Genomic DNA, 17,582 nt, shown 5'->3' with positions numbered 1-17,582 from the left:
GCTAATCAGCACACTGCTCTCATGCAGTATCAATATTGGTTTGCCCCGTGAATTTGTATTCATCTGAAATGTTCTGATGACAGCAAGACAAAAAAGCTTCTAAAATGTTTGTTTTTTTAGCAATATTCAAGTTCTGTACTGCCAAACATCTGTTTATATGAACATTCTTTTTTGATAATTCTATTTTAACCCATGTAACTTTTTAAGTAGTAGTAGTATAAAATTACGCAAGTTGATTGATCTATTGTGGCATTGAGCGAGAAAGCCCTTTTTAATCCATAACAGCAGCCATGCAGTATGACTCCTATAGAGTCAGATACCATGCATCACCTCATTCCCCCAATAAATTCTGTTGTTCCATGACAGGGTTTCTCTTGTGTTCTCTTTACGCCATTCTCTTTTTGTTCAAAAGTATCTTCCTCTCTTTCTTACATTCTTATTTCCATTCCTTCCTGTCCATCCTATAAATTGGTCACTCTGCTTCTATCTTTTCAACCGATCCTATTTAGCAGGATCTATTTATGTCTGAAAAATCACGATGTCAAATGATATAGTTCTCTATCTATATGTCTCTCCTTTAACACTAAGCATTGATTGCTTTCATGATCTGTCATTTAGCCCTCTCCACTCCCACTATCTCTGAGGAGTTTGTTTACTTTTCATGGTTTTTGCTAGCTAATCTCACAACTGTGTTTGTTCTGACATTAGCTGTTTAAGCAGATCTGTCCTTATAAAACCATTGTTTGTTTACTTTCTGTGAGGGAGCAGCCATCTGTTTTGAAACTGTGATCCAGGGCTCTGCTGTTAGAAGGGATCTGCACGAAAATACTAGTTTTCTTTTCCCTTCAGGCTTATTTAACTGTGCTTTATTTTTTGACTCGTGAATATAAGATTTAATAAATCAGGTACATATATGGCTACACTTTGCATGTAAAAATGTGATATTTTAAACTAAAAGTTTGAGGGTGTTGTATGCAACATAAATTTCCATGCACTATTTGTTTTAACATCATTATTTTCTAAATTTAAAGTGGCAAATAACAATATTATAAAATTGGTCCACCTTAAATTTGCTGCCTAGCTCAAGTCAAAACCTAAGTTTACTATTCCATGTTCGTAGAGTCAGTGAGATCATAAGAACCTTGTAGTGCATGTAGCAGGCATTCTGAGTGTCATCTTGGAAGAAGATTGGACAACAGGCAAATAATTATAGCAGAGAATGTTACAACTATTGAGTAGGAAAATAACTGTTGAGTAGGAAGATTGGGTTGATTGTTGAAAGAATTCAGGAGCATCAGCTAAAGGAAGTGCTGTAGTGACTCAGACCTGTATCTTTTGTGGAGAAAGATGTTGAAAGATTGTGATTCCTGGAAGAACACATCCATAGAAGGAAACTTAATGGATCCAATGTGAGTCCTGCTGTGGAATTTGAAAAACATTGGTCTTATAGAGTCATACAGCATGGAAACAGACCCTTCAGTCCAAGTCATCCACGCCAACCAGACGTGTCAATCTGACCTAGTCCCATTTGCCAGCATTTGGCCCATATCCCTCTAAACCCTTTATATTCATACATGCATCCAGATGCCTTTTAAATGTCGTAATTGTACCCACCTTCACCATTTCCTCTGGCAGGTCGTTCCATACAGACACCACCCTCTGCACGAAAATGTTACCCCTCACGTTCTTTTTAAAATTTTCCCCCCTCATCTTAATATGCCCTCTAGCTTTGGACTCCCAAACCCTGGGGAAAAGATCTTGGCTATTCACCCAATCCATGTCCCACATGATTTTATAAACTTCTTTTTAAGAACTTGGTGTTCACTTTGTTTTAACTTCATGTTTATAGGAAATGGATTGAAAAAGCCTCAGGTGCATTCCCTAGCAATGTACTAAACAATCACTAATGATTGGTGCAAGCTATTGAAAGAAATTGTAACAGCGCATAAACTTTGGTTAAAAAGCAAACTTGAGATTTTGATTACATTTGACTTTTGATGCTGAGCTAAAGCTTTAATATTGGATTTGTTCAGTTATGCCTTCGTTTTGCTTTTGGGATAATGTGCCATAATATTTTTCACACACAAAACAAAACAACTTGCATTTATATACCATTTTTTTACATCACAAAGTTTTCAAGATGCTTCACAGGAACATTATTAATCAAAATTTTATGCAGTTGAAACAATTGCCTTCATTTTTTACCATCAGTTAATATTCTCAGGCACTAAGATGTTGATTGTTCTGCTCCAATAATCATGGTTGTGGTATTTACTCTCAAAAAAAAGCTTCACATCGTTTTAATTCACCTTTTCTCTGATATGCACACCATAAATATGCTATGACTCACAAAAAGTCTCAATAATTGTTCTCTCACAGTCCTGCAGTGGAAGCTACCCAGTGTTCAAATAACAATCAGAATATGCTCACAACTGTCAGGGTTTAGAATGGCAGTATGAATGCTTAGCTGATCATGTCCTGAAATATATTGACTAAACAAGGAAAGTCCAAATGAGCTGGCTTGTGTTTAAGTAATATTTGTATTGAAAGCAAATTAGATTGTAACATTTTCAAAACTGAGGACCCAATCTCATTTGAATTCAATTTGTAGACTTTGTGTAAAATAAGCACATAATTCAATTCTTGTAATTTTTTTAGAAGTCAAACTGTGATGGTTTTGTCAAGGATGCTCACTAGTTAAATTTCACATTAGACCAGTTTTACAGACTCTTGTTCTGTGGTTATTACATTACGTCTGTTTCCACTTCTGAACAATTAATCAACTGTTTTGAAAATGGAAAGTATAAATGTCTTTTACTACAGTTGATGTCATTAATCCCATATGGTCAAAAAACTTATTTCATTTTTCCAAACTACATTGCAGAGTATGGGGTATTATCCTCCATCATCTCAAATATTATCACTTTACGCACGACCTCTGAACCTGATGCCATGGACAACCAAGAATTCACAGGTAGTTGTAGTTATGGGTATGATGTAGTCATGAACTTCATTGTAGAAGGCATCGTTTACTTGGATGGATGAGCTGTTTTGCTGGGTCAACATACTCTTCTTCATTACATTTGCCAAATAAAGTTGAACACACATTTTGAAGATGTCATTCACTTTGTTGACATATACTTTATTTGTTCTCACTTTGTCTGTATCAATCCTTTTCATTTAGCATTTACATTTGTATGATTGTATATTTCTTGCATTGTCTTGATCAACGTGAAGTTAACGTGTGTGATACTTCTTTCAGTTGGATTAACTGTTTTGTAAATTTTATATCTCCTTTCACTTACTTTCTATTGGTTTCCTTCATATTCTACTTAAATCAGTTTATATGCTTAGATCATACTGAGCAACTCTGGAGACTTTGTTGTAGTGTGTAGTAAATGCCTTTTAAATACTACAGATCTTTATCTGGCCACTCTCTGCAGATAAGGGTTAGAGGAATACAGGGCGACTATTAGGCCATGAAATTTCATGTTACAATAACAAGAAGTTTATTTGCTGAGATTTCAATTTTGTGCTGTGTGCCATCCAATTAGTGAACAGTTGCAGGGCTTAAGAATCTTTAATTCAGTAATTGAGTTCAACTTCGTTATAAAATCAAATTGGCATTTTGATATATTTTTTCAAATAAATTAATTTACTGCTAACAGAACAACCCACTCAAATATGTTCAGTTTTCTCTAAATATGCAGTATTGGCACTTGGTGACCTATTTTACAAAGCACAATTGTTTGTTTATTATACAATCATAAACAAATGAAACAAAATAGCAAAACAATGACTCAGTATAAATAAGGGTTTAATATTTACTCTTGTCTGTTTTTATAACATAATATGTCAGCCCTCTGTAGTTCGTTCACTAAATGCATTATTTGTTTACATGCATTACAGTTCACTTTTTTTATTTAATGTTTTCATTTGCCAGTAAATTTATAATGTGAAAAATGACTTTATTTTCTGCCATTTGGCAACATATCAATTGGCATTTTCATTCATTTTATAGGGTTTTGACAACACCGCACTTAAAGTACCATATACAGTGTCTCTTTCCTTATCTAGGAAGAATATACTTCCCATTGTAGCTGTGTAGCAAAGATTTGTTATTTCGATTTTAGGCTGAGGGGGCAGCTTTATGAATAGAGATTGAGTGGAATGGACCTGTATTTTCTGAAGATTAGAAGAATGAGAAATGATCAATTTTTGAGGGCTTGCCAATGTTGGTGTTGTTTTCCTTGACCAGGAAGCCATTGTCTCAGGATGAGAGCTCAGCCATTTAAGAAATATGAGAGGAGAAACTTCAGAGTGGTGAATATTCTAAATTCTGTCCCCTGGAAGGTTAATAATGCACAGTTGTTCAGTATATTCAAGACTGCAACTTTCATGTACCAAAGGAGTCAAGGGCTGTGGCGATTGGGCAGTAAAGTGGTTTTGATGTGGATGTTCACATGTAATTTTATTGAAGGGAGGTGCAGATTTGATTATGGCCTTACTCCTGCTCCTTTACTTTTATGTTTTTATGACAGAATTTGCTTTTCATTTTCTCTTGCTAAATTACAGAACCTGAGATTCACCTCAATGTCGATTCATCACCTACCACGTCAAAAAAAAATTATGAATTTGATTCTACACAAAGGAAGCAGATTTCAGGTAGTACATAAAAATGTATGGATAGCATGGATATTCACTTTGTCTGAAGATGACACGTACATCATTGGAATGCAGCACATGTCACTTTGTCAGTATAACTTGGCCATACACTTCCATACCCTTGAAGTTCTGAATTATTCCAATCAGTATCACGTAGTAAAACAGAATGATAAATTAGAAAAAAAGTTGAGTCCGTGGCGCTCGAAGATATGTTCAACAACAATCATTCTGCTCTTCTGAAGTTCTGACAGATTGAGCCCTCCCATCAGATTCAAAGGTCATATTTGCATGAACTATATTAATAAGTCTCAACTTTGCATGGAAATGAAACGGAATGTTTTTATAAATTGTTAAAACTGATTATAGGTGGATTACTTTAGTGGACTGCTTGGCTTCATATTATATTCTGCCGTGCTTGCCACAGCATCCGTTTTTGTAGCTGATAAATTAGGCATGATATTAGGCACGCTACAGTGTTTATCTTCCACCATAGGTGCTATTGCACACAGTAGTTGAGCTGATCACAGAAATGTTTTATTTGTATTCTTTGAATAAGTTCCAGAATTTGAGGCACCATTCTCCAGCAATACACCTGTCAACAATTTAAAAACAACTCAACTTGATGTCATGGACACAAAACAATCCAAAGGTACTCACAATAAGATAAATGAACTGACTTTAATTTTCATATGTATGAAGTATGACAATTGCTAATCTGTAATCAACATCCTTAACTCAAAATATGCAATGGCTAGTAACGATTTTGATGAGTATATTTACATGCAGTAGATTCCTAACTAATAGAATATATTTTGAATAGAAGTACATTAAGAACTTCTGTGAAACTTGTTTCCTGATAGGTAGCTCAGAACTATCTTATAAATACATGAGAGGAATGTAGTGCAAGATTAGTATTATTCAGTCGTATGCTTGAGATGAATTGTTTACTTGTCAATAACTATTAATCATTGTTCCTGTCATATTGAATTGAACTCATTACTTCTGGTAGTAAGACAAATTCCCCAGAATACCTGCCTAAATGGATAGTCTTTTACTTAACACTCCGAAGACGTTGCATGGCTGTGAGTTGATGGAGGAAGTCACTGCATACAAAAGTTACACCTGACTCTATGGAGCAGACCCAATGAACTAGTTTGGTTAAATGGAGATGACCTGAGGTTTGGGCATTATACATTTTACTATCGTGCTATGCTTGTGCGGAATGGCTGAATTAACTTCACATGTGAAGTTATGAATGGGACAGATTCAAATTTTAAATTTTCAAACTTTGAACAATTGGTTATACTTTTACAGTAAAAGCAAAACGACACTTTTTTTGGACTCCTGTCTGAAAACTTTTTCTACTTGAGGTTTATTTGACAAGGCATTTTATCTCAGCAAGAGTACTATCTTAAAATATTTCAGTTGATTTGTCTTTAATAGTAGTAATAGATCCCTCTTTCATTTAAAAAAAATCTTGGAAAATATTAACATGAGCCAAGGTTTAGAAACCAGAGAATTGTGTTTGTACAGGGATTGTTGAGAAATGAGTAAGCACTGTACCCCAGGATGGGTATTGAATATCTGTTGAGCGTTATCTAGAACACTGGATCTTACGGGAGAAATTTCCTCAGTTGGTAAGGTAATATGTGGTCCTGAATTTTTATGCATCTGGAGAGGTTCTATATGTCAGCAAAAATGGCAGTGGAAGCTGAATGTCTAAAGTCTCCCTTGTGAACTTGCCTCCTACTGTTTATGCATAGGGTGGGGACAAACATTACACATCCAAGTTTCATAAAGGTAACTGCTTACTTTAAAGTGCAGCTACCTTCAAGCTCACCTGGTTGTTGGAAGAAGGGGATGGAAATATGCCTTGTGTACTTAAAATTTGGTATGAAAAGTTCTAAGTTTATTAGAATTCTCTGAAGAGGTAGGATAACCTTTTTGGTAAGGTACCCTTTGGGAGTCTTCAAATACACTCTGTGATTGTTAAAAGTGTGTCAGAAGTGGATGAAATGTTTGGAACTGCCAAGCTCTGAAAGTATTTAAATATTTGAAAAAGAAACTATCTGGAGTTGTTTTAAGAATCTGTGCTTCTTACTTCACTCTGTATTTGTGATCTGAGTGAAGCCATTGCAGGCATTGTCCAGAATTTTGCAAATGACAGGAAGAATTGCATCAGAACCAGAATAGTTCATGTTGTAGCTTTTGTCTTTTCATAAAATCCACTTTTTATTTAATTCCCAGACGTCCTTGCCATTGGGCTATACAACTTCTTTATGTTTCATTTTGCATGGGAGGATAAAAGCTATTATCTCTTTTCTTTGTCCTTGATGAATTGGTAATATGGCAAGTGATTGCATATTAATACACTTTCTTTCATTTTTCCTGCACCATCTACAAATTAAATTAAATTCAATAACTTAGGTGTTGCAAAAATGCATTAATGTGTGCTAAGGAACAACCTCAAATTTGCAATCACCAACGAAAGCACTTTGAGGCACTCATTCAAATTGGGGATGGATTATTGTAGACCAGTAGCTGTTTTTGCTTAGAATAGGAAGCAGAATTGGCAGTTTAATAATAACTCACATTATTTTCAATGAGATGCTTAATTCTAACAGCAGAAGTAAGGCATAGATGTAACCACTTCCTGACGAAAATGCCATAACACTGCACAGATTATAAGAACCTTAGGCACATGTTCCATGTACACTAGGCAATGCTTAAAACATGTTTAAACTCATTCTAGCTTTGGACTAGACTGAATCAGTATGCTTTGGAAAAGAAAAAGTATTATTTCTCCAGTCACTGGGTCAGAGTTATAACTCTGATGTTGCCACCCTCCTCCTCACTGCCAGGACCTACCCTAGCGCAGCTGCTGGCATGGCATTCAGCCAAAATAGGTTCTAACCAAGTCAAAAAGCTGCCTCAGAATGCCTGATGGGTGCCCACATTTGCCTGTAATATTGACATGAAAAAGGATGAAATGTGATGAACTCCTGATTTAAGCATGCATAGCAAGAAGATCACCAACATTCTGCCTGAGTCCAAGCTTAATCTAATTTCTCCTCCATTATTTCTTGCTTAACTCTTCATTAGCTTCCAGCTATGCTTTTGAGAAAATTATAGAAAATTCATGTGCCTTGACCTGTTGATTTCAAAACCATGAAATGGAAATTGGTTTAAGAATGTGAGGGGTTAAAGATTAAATTATTTCTGGCTGGGGAGATTATCCTTACTGTAATGGCTGTAAATGTCCCAGAAGAAATGTAAATTCCAAGTCAACCAGCTGTACTGTTGTTGATTTTTTTTCATCTTCATTAGCCAATACTAAATTTAGGTTGCTATGTTTCTTTCAAAATCCCACTGACTCTGGAATAGAAAAGGTCGTTCTCCTTCAATAGATCTGTGCATAAATGTACATCTTGTACAGTACTGAGACATTTGGCTCAATAGGAGAGAAACTTTCTGCAATCTGTGTGTTGTTACTTTTTAGGTTATGTTTCCTTCCATTATTGATTTTTCTCAGAATGCATAATATTTAAGACAATATCCATTTGAATAACCTTAGAGAAAGCACCAAGGTGGCAAAGACTCAGAACACACTCTAGGTGGAGGACTTCAATTTTTATCACCAATAATGGCTCAATAAACCACTACTGACAAATCCTGTTGAGTCTTAAAGGACATAGCTAGTAGAAAGGGCCTGTTGCAGGTGGGGAGAGAGAAACCTAATAGACCTAGTCATGCTGACCATGGTGCCCACTCAGCTTGTTCCAATTGCCTGCATTTGATCCATGTCCCTCTAAACTCTTCCCATCCATGCCCCCCTACCCAAATGTTTTTTTAAAATGTTGCTCTTGTACCTGCCTCAACCACTTTCTCTGACAGCCCATTCCATGAGGTGCCCCTCAGGTCCTTCTTAAATCTTTCCCCTCTCACCTTGAACATATACCCTCTAGTTCTTAATTCCCCATCTCTGGGGAAAAAGACTATATGCATTCATCCTATCTGTGCCCCTCATGATTTTATACACCTCAATAAGGTCACCCCTCATTCTCCTATGCTCCAATGAATAAAGTCCTGTCCTGGCCAACCTCGCCCTAAACTCAGGCCTACTAGTCTGAGCAACATCTTTGTAAATCTTCTTTGCACACTTTCCAGTTTAAGAATGTCTTTCCTATAACATGGTGACCAAAACTGCACACAATACTCCAAGTGTGGCCTCACCAACAAATACAACTACAACATAATGTTCCAACTCCTATATTCAATGCCTCAACCGATGAAGCCAGCCTTCTTTGCCACCCTGTCTACCTGTGACACTGCTTTCAATGAATTATGTACTTGTAATTCTAAGTTCCTCTGTTCCACAACACTCCTCAGGACCTTACCATTTACTGTGTAAGCCCTACCTTGGTTTGACTTTCCAATGTGCAACATCTCACATTTTATCTGTACTGCATTGCATTTGCCAATCCTCAGCCCACTTCCCTATCTGATCAAGATCCCTCTATAATTTTTGATAACCTTCCTCACTTTAAAGGATACCTCCTAATTTTGTATCATCCGCAAACTTACTAATCATGCCTTGTACATTCACATCCAGATCATTTATGTAAAGGACCCAGCACTGACCCTTATGGCACACTACTAGTCACAGGCCTCCAGTCCAAGAAACCACCTACAACCATCACCCTCTGCTTCCTACCATCAAATCAATTTTGACTCCAATTAGCTAGCTCTCCCTGGATCCTATGCGACCCAGTCTTCATGACTAGCTTGCTCTGCAGGACCTTGTCTAAAGCCCATACAGATAACAACCACTGCCCTATCCTCATCTATCCCTCTTGGTTACCTCTTCGAAAAACTCTAAAAGATTTGTCAGACATGACTTCCAAGCACAAATCCATCCTTGACTATCCAAATGTTGGTTGATCCTCTCCCTCGGTGTCCTCTGCAATAACTTGCCCATCAGTGATGTCAGGCTCACTGGTCTGTAGTTCCCTGGCTTCTCTTTGCTACCTTTCTTAAACAAAGGAACATTAGCGTCCTCCAGTCCTCCAGAACTTACCAGCAGCTAAAGATGAAGCAAAAATCTCTGCAATTTCTACCGTAACCTCCCACAAAGTCTGAGGATGGACTTGATCAGGCCCAGGTGATTTATCCCCCTTAATGCGCATTAAGGCTGCAAACACCTCCTCTCTGGTAATATGTATGCAATCCAAAACCTCCTCGCTTGTTTCCCTTAGTTCCTTAGCATCCATGATTCTCTCAAGAACATTTCATTGAAAATCTCCCCATCTCCTGTGACTCCACACATAGATGGCTATGCTGATCGTTAAGAGGAACTATTCTCTCCCTAGCCACGCTTTTACTCTTAATATAGCTATAGATCCTCCTGGGATTGTCTTTAACCTTATCTGCCAGATCCATCTCATATCCTCCTTTTGCTCTTCTGATTTCCCTCTTAAGTGTGTACCTACACTTTTTATGGTCTGCTCGGGATTTGCTTGAGCCTGATAGCTGAAACCCAATGTATGCTTTCCTCTTTTTCCTGACCAGAGCCTCAATATCCCTAAACCTGCCAGCTTTTCCCTTCACCCTACCAGGGACGTACTGTCCCTAGACTCTCAATATCACCCCTGTAAAAGCTTCCCATTTGCCAGTCATTTCTTTTCCTTCAAACGACTCACCCAATCGACCACTGCTAGATCCTGCCTAATGGCCCCCAACTTATGCCTGCTCCAGTTCAGCATCTTAACCTGTGGCCCTGCCCTATCTTTTTCCATTACTATGTTAAAACTAAGAGGGTTATGGTCACTGGGCCCAAAGTACTCTCCGACTGACACTTCAGTCACTTGCCTGACCTTGTTTCCAAGAGGAGGTCCAGTATTGCACCCTCCCAATTAGGGCTCTCTACACACATAGTCCTCACCAATCTACCTGCTGCAGATGCATATGTACATGAGAGAATAGGTAGGAGTGACCATTGCATAGTTTTTTTTTTGAAGATAAAGTCCTATCTTCACCCTGAGTATTCTCTCCATAATGTTGTGTGGCACTACCACTGTGCTAAATCGGATAGATTCATAACATTATCAAGCAACTCAAATCTGGCATCTGAGAAGTGCTGTAGGCCATCAGCTGGAGCCTATTATATTCAACCATAATTTGTAACCTCATGACCTGACATCTGTACCATTACTATCCAGATAGGGGATCAACCTTGGTTAAGTGAGAAGTGCAGGAGGGCATAGGAGAGGCTGTACCAGGTTCGGCTAAAAGTGAGGTGCCAATCTGGTGAAGCTACAGCTCAAGGTTACTTGTGTGCCAAAGAGCAGAAGCATGTAATAGACACAGTTTACCAGGTATGGCTAATTTATCTATTTAGTACTGCCAGTCTCCTATGCCTCTTTGGAAAAGCCCATTTCATTAGGAAACATTTTGCTTAGCAAATGTCAGTGAAAATTAACTTCAATTATAACTCTTTATATACATTCTGTAGTTGTATTGACATGTTCTATTAAATTGGCTAAAGATATCGTTACCTTTGAGTCTTTTGTTGTCCATTACAATTAAATCCTTTCCTCTACAATTTAAATCAGTACCTGAATTTGATATACTGACCTCCCCTTCCTCAAATGCTTATATTGAAGATGTAGTAGACTCTCTGCACCATCATGGCATATCTCTGACTTGCTCGCAACAGACTGTTGCACTGCAGTGGTTTACTTTGGGTCACATTTGCACTTTTCATTGCTAGACTGCTTTAATGATATCTTGTGCACAGGTACAGGCCACCCATCTCATGGATTTGACCAGGTTGAATATAGGATTTCTGACTTTCCTAATGCTCATGCACGTTGCTTGGATGCTCACAGCATCTCTGCCTTGCCTTACCTTTTTAGCAGAGACACAATGCCAGCTTATCATAATTCCTGACACTTGCGATGTGGTCAATCCAAATTCAATAGCTAAAATTAATAACCTAAAGTAGAAGGATGTCTCAAGTACTCCTCCCGACAATTTCTATCTCATAGGCTGAATGTTATAGCATTATTTTATATGGAAAAGCCTTTTTATTATAATTGCTATTCACTTTCTCACATGCTATGTAACAGAATGCACTCATGGTTCAGTTCATGACATGAGTGCTAGTATACACGAATATTCCTTCCACATCTATATTTGTTTTAAGAATTGTTCACTTAAAAAAAAGAATCTTGCCGTAGATATTCTCTTGAGTACAGTGCTGCTGGTTGATGATTTTAATGTTCAGAGCATTGTGTGCATTTTCTGGCATGTCAGCACAACCTAATATCTAACTTAAAGGTAAAGCTGCCATATTCCAGAGGTCCATAGGGCTACTTTCTCATCAGAGAGAGATGACTGATGGTGGGTTAACGTGAGGGTCACCTGTGACAATCCTATGGCTTTAAGAGGTGTATTTTGTCCTGTTTTTTTATGAAGAAAGTTTGAGACAGAGGTATGGAGCAGCCTGTTCCAATCTAATAAAGTAAACAGCTTGTGATGCCTTGGGTCTTTTTTTAAAGTTGAAGCAATAGAAACAGCATGAAGGGGAAGGGTCAAGTTCCACAGAACCAGGATTATAGTTTAACTTTCAGTCATTATTGGGATCTTGAAACTGGATTTGGAAACTTTTATTCCTCTCTTTGTTACAGCTAAAAGCTGGGTTCTCTTCCTGCTGCTAGAATTGCGTGTGACACAAAATCTGTTTAATTAATTTGCCTTTGCCAAGAGTGCGTTTATGGGATGTTACTATATTGGAACAGTTGCTGTTAAATAATCTATTATTCTGTTAAGTTTTCCAATAGGGTTAAGTTATTCCAATTCTTCTTTCTTTTGTTTGTATTTTAACAAAGTGTAAGAATAAAGTGTGTTTTCCATCAAGGTTGGTAGTTTGACTAATTGAATTGCATCCAGAACACACAACCTTCCAGTTGCCTTTGAAAATAAGAAGTAACCTCTAGAACATTTGCAAATTATTTTGAATCTATGACCACTTGTCATTGACCACATACCAAAAGAAATCATTTTTTCTCTATCCACTAAGTGGTCATCATCTTCAAAATGTCTATTAAATAGCGTTATTATCTTGTCTGTTCAAGGAGAACAGTCCTAAATTTTCAAACTTCTCCTCATGACTGAAGTTCCTGGTAACATTTTGGTATTTCTCCTCTGTACCTTTTTCTGAGACCCTTTTCTTTATATCTGATCTGAGACCCAAACAACCTTCCTTAATTGTCACACCTAGAGTTGTTCACAATTCTTCAGCAGAGCCCTAATCCATGATTTATAATCTTCTAGAATGAACACGTTGCTTTTATATTCTTCTTCCATGTGCAAATGCAAGGAACCCAAATTTTGTTTTTGTTTCTAGCCACATTATCTAATGACCTTCCAGATTTGAGATTTTCTTTTGTGTGTGGCAAAACGTTTTTGCTTACAGACACATCTCAAAATTATGGTATTTATAGGTCATTGTCTTTCAAAATTAGTCATCCCTAAAAGTGCATCATTTCAAAGTTTTCCACACTAATAATGATTCTGCCCTTTTTTCCCATGCTGTCTGTGCCATCTACTAACTGTCTTCAACAAGAACTATTATTTAGACAAGTTCTGTGTCAGCGGTAAACTTATTGCTCCCTGCGACTGCATGGAGCTCATTTTTAATAATTGGAAAGGGTAATGGAACAAGGCTAATTTCCTTTGGTGTCTAGTAACAACCCCACCACCAATGTCAAATGTCTGATCAGTGGTTTCCTTGTTTGTCCCTAAACCTTTCTTTTATATGACATTAGGAATCTTCCAGTTCAATGAGAATTGTAAGTGTGACCAGTGCCTGCGCTGTTTCTACCTTTTTGCTTCTTTCAACAATCTCAGATGCATCGTGTAGAGCTTTGTAAACTTATGAAAACATTTCGTAGAATACTATATGTAATTCCAATAGAATCTATTTAAAGAGATAATGAACAATTAAATAGTATTTCAATGCACTAATATATTAGCAAATCAAATATATCTGTCAATAAACCTCAAGTTATTTTCAAGAAGGATGAATTTGTATCTGACTTCCTTCTTATCCCTTGCAGACCATCATGTGCCAAGTCCTGACACTCCTAATGTCTTCAATTTAATCTCAGAACATAAACTGCCGATCACTGACACCCCTAATGTATTCAAACCAATCTTAGAATCTGAACCTGCAGAGATAGCAGAGAAAGAACTGACAGGTATTTCTGAGACTACTTCTGCCTGGAACATGAACTCTTGAATGGAGTAAATAATAAGAGATGCATGTTGAGTTATGTGTTAATGCAAAAGAAGATTCTGACACTTGCTGTGGGTGCTATGCCACACTTTTACAATTAAATATGTGTGATAGTCAGTACATTGTCTCGCATGCAACTCATTCAGTGTTGTAGCAAATGAAATGGGTAATGCACTGAAATTTAGGCATTTTGCTTCATTATTGTATTCTTTGGTCAACACCTTATTTCATGAAGCTTTGAGGCTGTGCTTGGCGTGAGGGAGACTTTCAAGCTGCACTGTCACAATGTTTGTTGGATGGTAATTAGCTTTATGTGGTGGAAGCAATGTTACTGCATGGGGTATCTGTTTTCGTATCTATCATATGTACCGTTATGGAAGACAATTGTTGCACAGAACACATAGATTATGCAAATCACTGTGCATTTCTTTTCACTTCTGGATTATTTGTTCAGCATGCTATTTCCCAAGGTTTAAAGACTTTGTTTTGTTCTAAAGTGTCTGTTATTCTGTCATCATGTATTGTCAGGTTGTTTGGATAATAGTTTGTTTTTACATAACGGAGTGATTTTTTTGCTGAATTGAGTGTCTGTTAGCATATGAATTTATATGAATTGTTTCGAAGGAAGTTGAATTAATTGCTTTATGCACTGAGTCTAATTTATCATTTGGCTTAGTATCGAAAGTAAAAAGAATATGTACAATATTTGGTTACTTGGAATGAATTAAATGGTTATTATAATGGTGTGACATTGCAGAAGTTTTCTGAAGAAGGGCCTAGACCTGAAACATCAGCCTTCCTGCTCCTCTGATGCTGCTTGGCCTGCTGTGTTCATCCAGCTCTACACCTTGTTATCTCAGAAGTCCTAAAGTGATGTCCACAAGTACAGATTTATTAATTAACGCAATACAATTTTCATTAGAGGTTAAGAATTTCATGTCTGGCTTCCTTTTTATCCACAGCAGACCATGAGGTGCCCACCTCTCACAATGTGTTCACTTTAATCTCAGATCGTGAGCTGCCAATCACTGACTCCCCATATATGCTCAATTCAGTCTCAGAATCTGACCCTGCTAAGATAGGAGAGGATGAATTTACAGGTACTTTCAATAATACGTGTATTTGGCATGTACAAAGTAACAGGCTAAACAATAAAGTAATGTTTGAAGATTGTGCTACCATACCAGACAGTTTGGGCAAAATCTGTGAATGCTGTTCAACATTTTTGCAGTCAAATCAGTGTTTGGTTTAGTCTTGTATGAAACCCATTCACTGTAGTGTAAAGTATATGTTTCCTTATATGGAAGTGCCTCATTCCTCATAACATTCTGGTATTTCTCCTTTGAAACTTTAAGACCCTTTTATAGCTCTTCTCCAGTTTCATGCCCAGAATTGACTAAATACTTTAGCAGAGGGTTAATCAGTGCATTTTAATGTTCCCTTTACATTTATGTCCTATTTGTCTTTGTATACATCCAAGTAATCCAAATGCTATTTTAACAAGTTTATTAGCTGGCTTTTCAGATTTAAGAATTTATATGTATAGGTGGTAGGTCTTTTGCTTATTCTACATGTTTCAATGTTATGTTATTTAAAGCATAAAGTCTTTCAAAATTGGATCAAAATATGTCAGATCACTATTCTAAGCATCCACAATACGTCTGCCATTTCGCCACTCTGTCATTTTGCACCAATAACTGTTCTCAGCATGATCTGTTCTTTTGCCAAGTTTTGTTCCATCAATAAACATTTTAACATTGCTCACTTATAACAATCGGAAAGAGTAATGGATACAAAACTGACCCTTGGGTAACACCGCTGAAAACCAAATCCCAGACTGTGAAACATTCACCTACAATCACATACTGCTTTACAGCACTTTCTATCCATATCACTTCTGCATTTTTAATTCCATTGACTTCCATCTCAACAGACCCCTTGAATGGCACTTTGCTGAATGCCTTGGGAAATTCCAGACATGCATCTACTTCATTAACTTGGCCAATCTTCTCTGTTACCACATTTGAACAAGCCAGTTACGTTAGACACAATTAGCTCTTAAAAAACAAAAACAAAGTTGCTGGAAAAGCTCAGCAGGTCTGGCAGCATCTGTGGAGGAGAAAACAGAGTTAACGTTTCGGGTCTGGTGACCCTTCTTCAGAAGGTTCCACAAGATGCTGCCAGACCTGCTGAGCTTTTCCAGCAACTTTTTTTTTGTTCCTGATTTACAGCATCTGCAGTTCTTTTGGTTTTTATTTAGCCTTTAAAAAAGTTGTGTTGGATCTTCTTGCTTCTCTGATGCATTTCCAGATGAAAGCCTATTTTGTCCTTATTAATGGCTGTCAGTAACTTTTCCACCTGATGTTAGGCTGACTGCTCTTTAATTTGCTAATATCTTTCTAATCCTTTCTTGAATACAAATTAGCAATCATCCAGTCTTCTGACACTAGTCCTGTGTGCAATGAGAGTTGAAAGATTGTGACCCACTGCCTGAGAGATTTCTACATTCGGCTTCTTTCCAACAATCCTTCATGCATTAGGTAGACTTTAATATTATGTATAATATGTCACTAGCCACAAAATGTAATTGCATTAGAATCCTTTCATGCCTCACTGAGGTAGTGCATTGGAAATTAAGCCCCATTATGCCCAGTGAACCATCCCTGCAGGCTGCATTCCCTGCTGATGCTAAATTAAGCTGAAAAACAGCTGGGACAATGTCCCGGGTGAGTGAAGTCAGTGTCAATTTGAAGGGCGAAAGTGCAGGATTCACATCTAGACACTAAGACATTGCATGGACAAATACTTCCTTGCAAACTCCAGGTACATTTAATTTGCAATAATTTCTTTGCCCATATACAATGCATGCAGAGTGAACAGGCTTAGGTGTCAAATGCTGATTAAAAGCAGATTGCACCAACCCATTGGTAGTTGGGGATCTAATACCGGCAGTGTTGCAGAACTTCGTGGCAATGACTTAAAATGAGCCAGCTATTGGCCAAAGCGTCCTTCACTTGTGAAACTTCTAAAATTGTTGTGGGATGAGGGGAACATCGTTGTGGTCATATCTCATCGATGTACAATGATGAACAATATTGATTTCAATGAAAACTTAAATGATTGTGGGTCTGGGATGGGAAATGGGCTAGACTGCAACAGGCACTGTAATGTGTTGGTCACTCAGCTGGGCCCTCCAATATAATGCGAACAGAGCATGTCACACTGTCATGTCATGTGCATTCTGCATGATCTGTGCAGGCAATGAAGCAATGTAATAGATGCTGAGGAACTATGGGAGCAGATGTAGTGTCTGAGGAGAAGGATAAGGATATTGGGCTACAGCAAGCTTTCCTTATTGATAACAGGTTAGCTGAGTTGGGCGCTACGAAGCAGAATGGAGCTGATTGACACCAGGTTCCAAAAGATAAGAGCTGGGTACAGAAGACGATCATGGATTTGTCATAGTGTCACCATTTGGTTTGCTTTTGTTCGCTGTCAATACAAGTTCATGTTTGGAATTGGAGATAGTAGGAACTGCAGATGCTGGAGAATCCGAGACAACAAGGTGCAGGGCTGGATGAACACAGCAGGCCAAGCAGCATCATATGATGCTGCTTGG

At 37.6% G+C, this 17,582-nt stretch overlaps 1 protein-coding gene across 1 annotated transcript in view; it reads left to right on the top strand.

The window, feature by feature from the left end:
- LOC109911646 (target of Nesh-SH3) overlaps positions 1–17,582 on the top strand; it is a 286,431-nt gene that overhangs the window by 120,507 nt on the left and 148,342 nt on the right. Inside the window, exons 15-19 of the mRNA XM_048603066.1 lie at positions 2,885–2,974; positions 4,576–4,665; positions 5,222–5,314; positions 13,785–13,925; positions 14,926–15,063. Coding sequence (XP_048459023.1) covers positions 2,885–2,974; positions 4,576–4,665; positions 5,222–5,314; positions 13,785–13,925; positions 14,926–15,063 — 552 coding nt within the window. The remainder of the gene's footprint in view (positions 1–2,884; positions 2,975–4,575; positions 4,666–5,221; positions 5,315–13,784; positions 13,926–14,925; positions 15,064–17,582) is intronic.

This window comes from Rhincodon typus, chromosome 11 (assembly GCF_021869965.1).
Source record: "Rhincodon typus isolate 14 chromosome 11, sRhiTyp1.1, whole genome shotgun sequence".
Taxonomy (NCBI): domain Eukaryota; kingdom Metazoa; phylum Chordata; class Chondrichthyes; order Orectolobiformes; family Rhincodontidae; genus Rhincodon; species Rhincodon typus.
The sequence above is the reverse complement of the archived record's forward strand: the minus strand, read 5'-3'. Positions and strand labels throughout refer to the sequence as shown.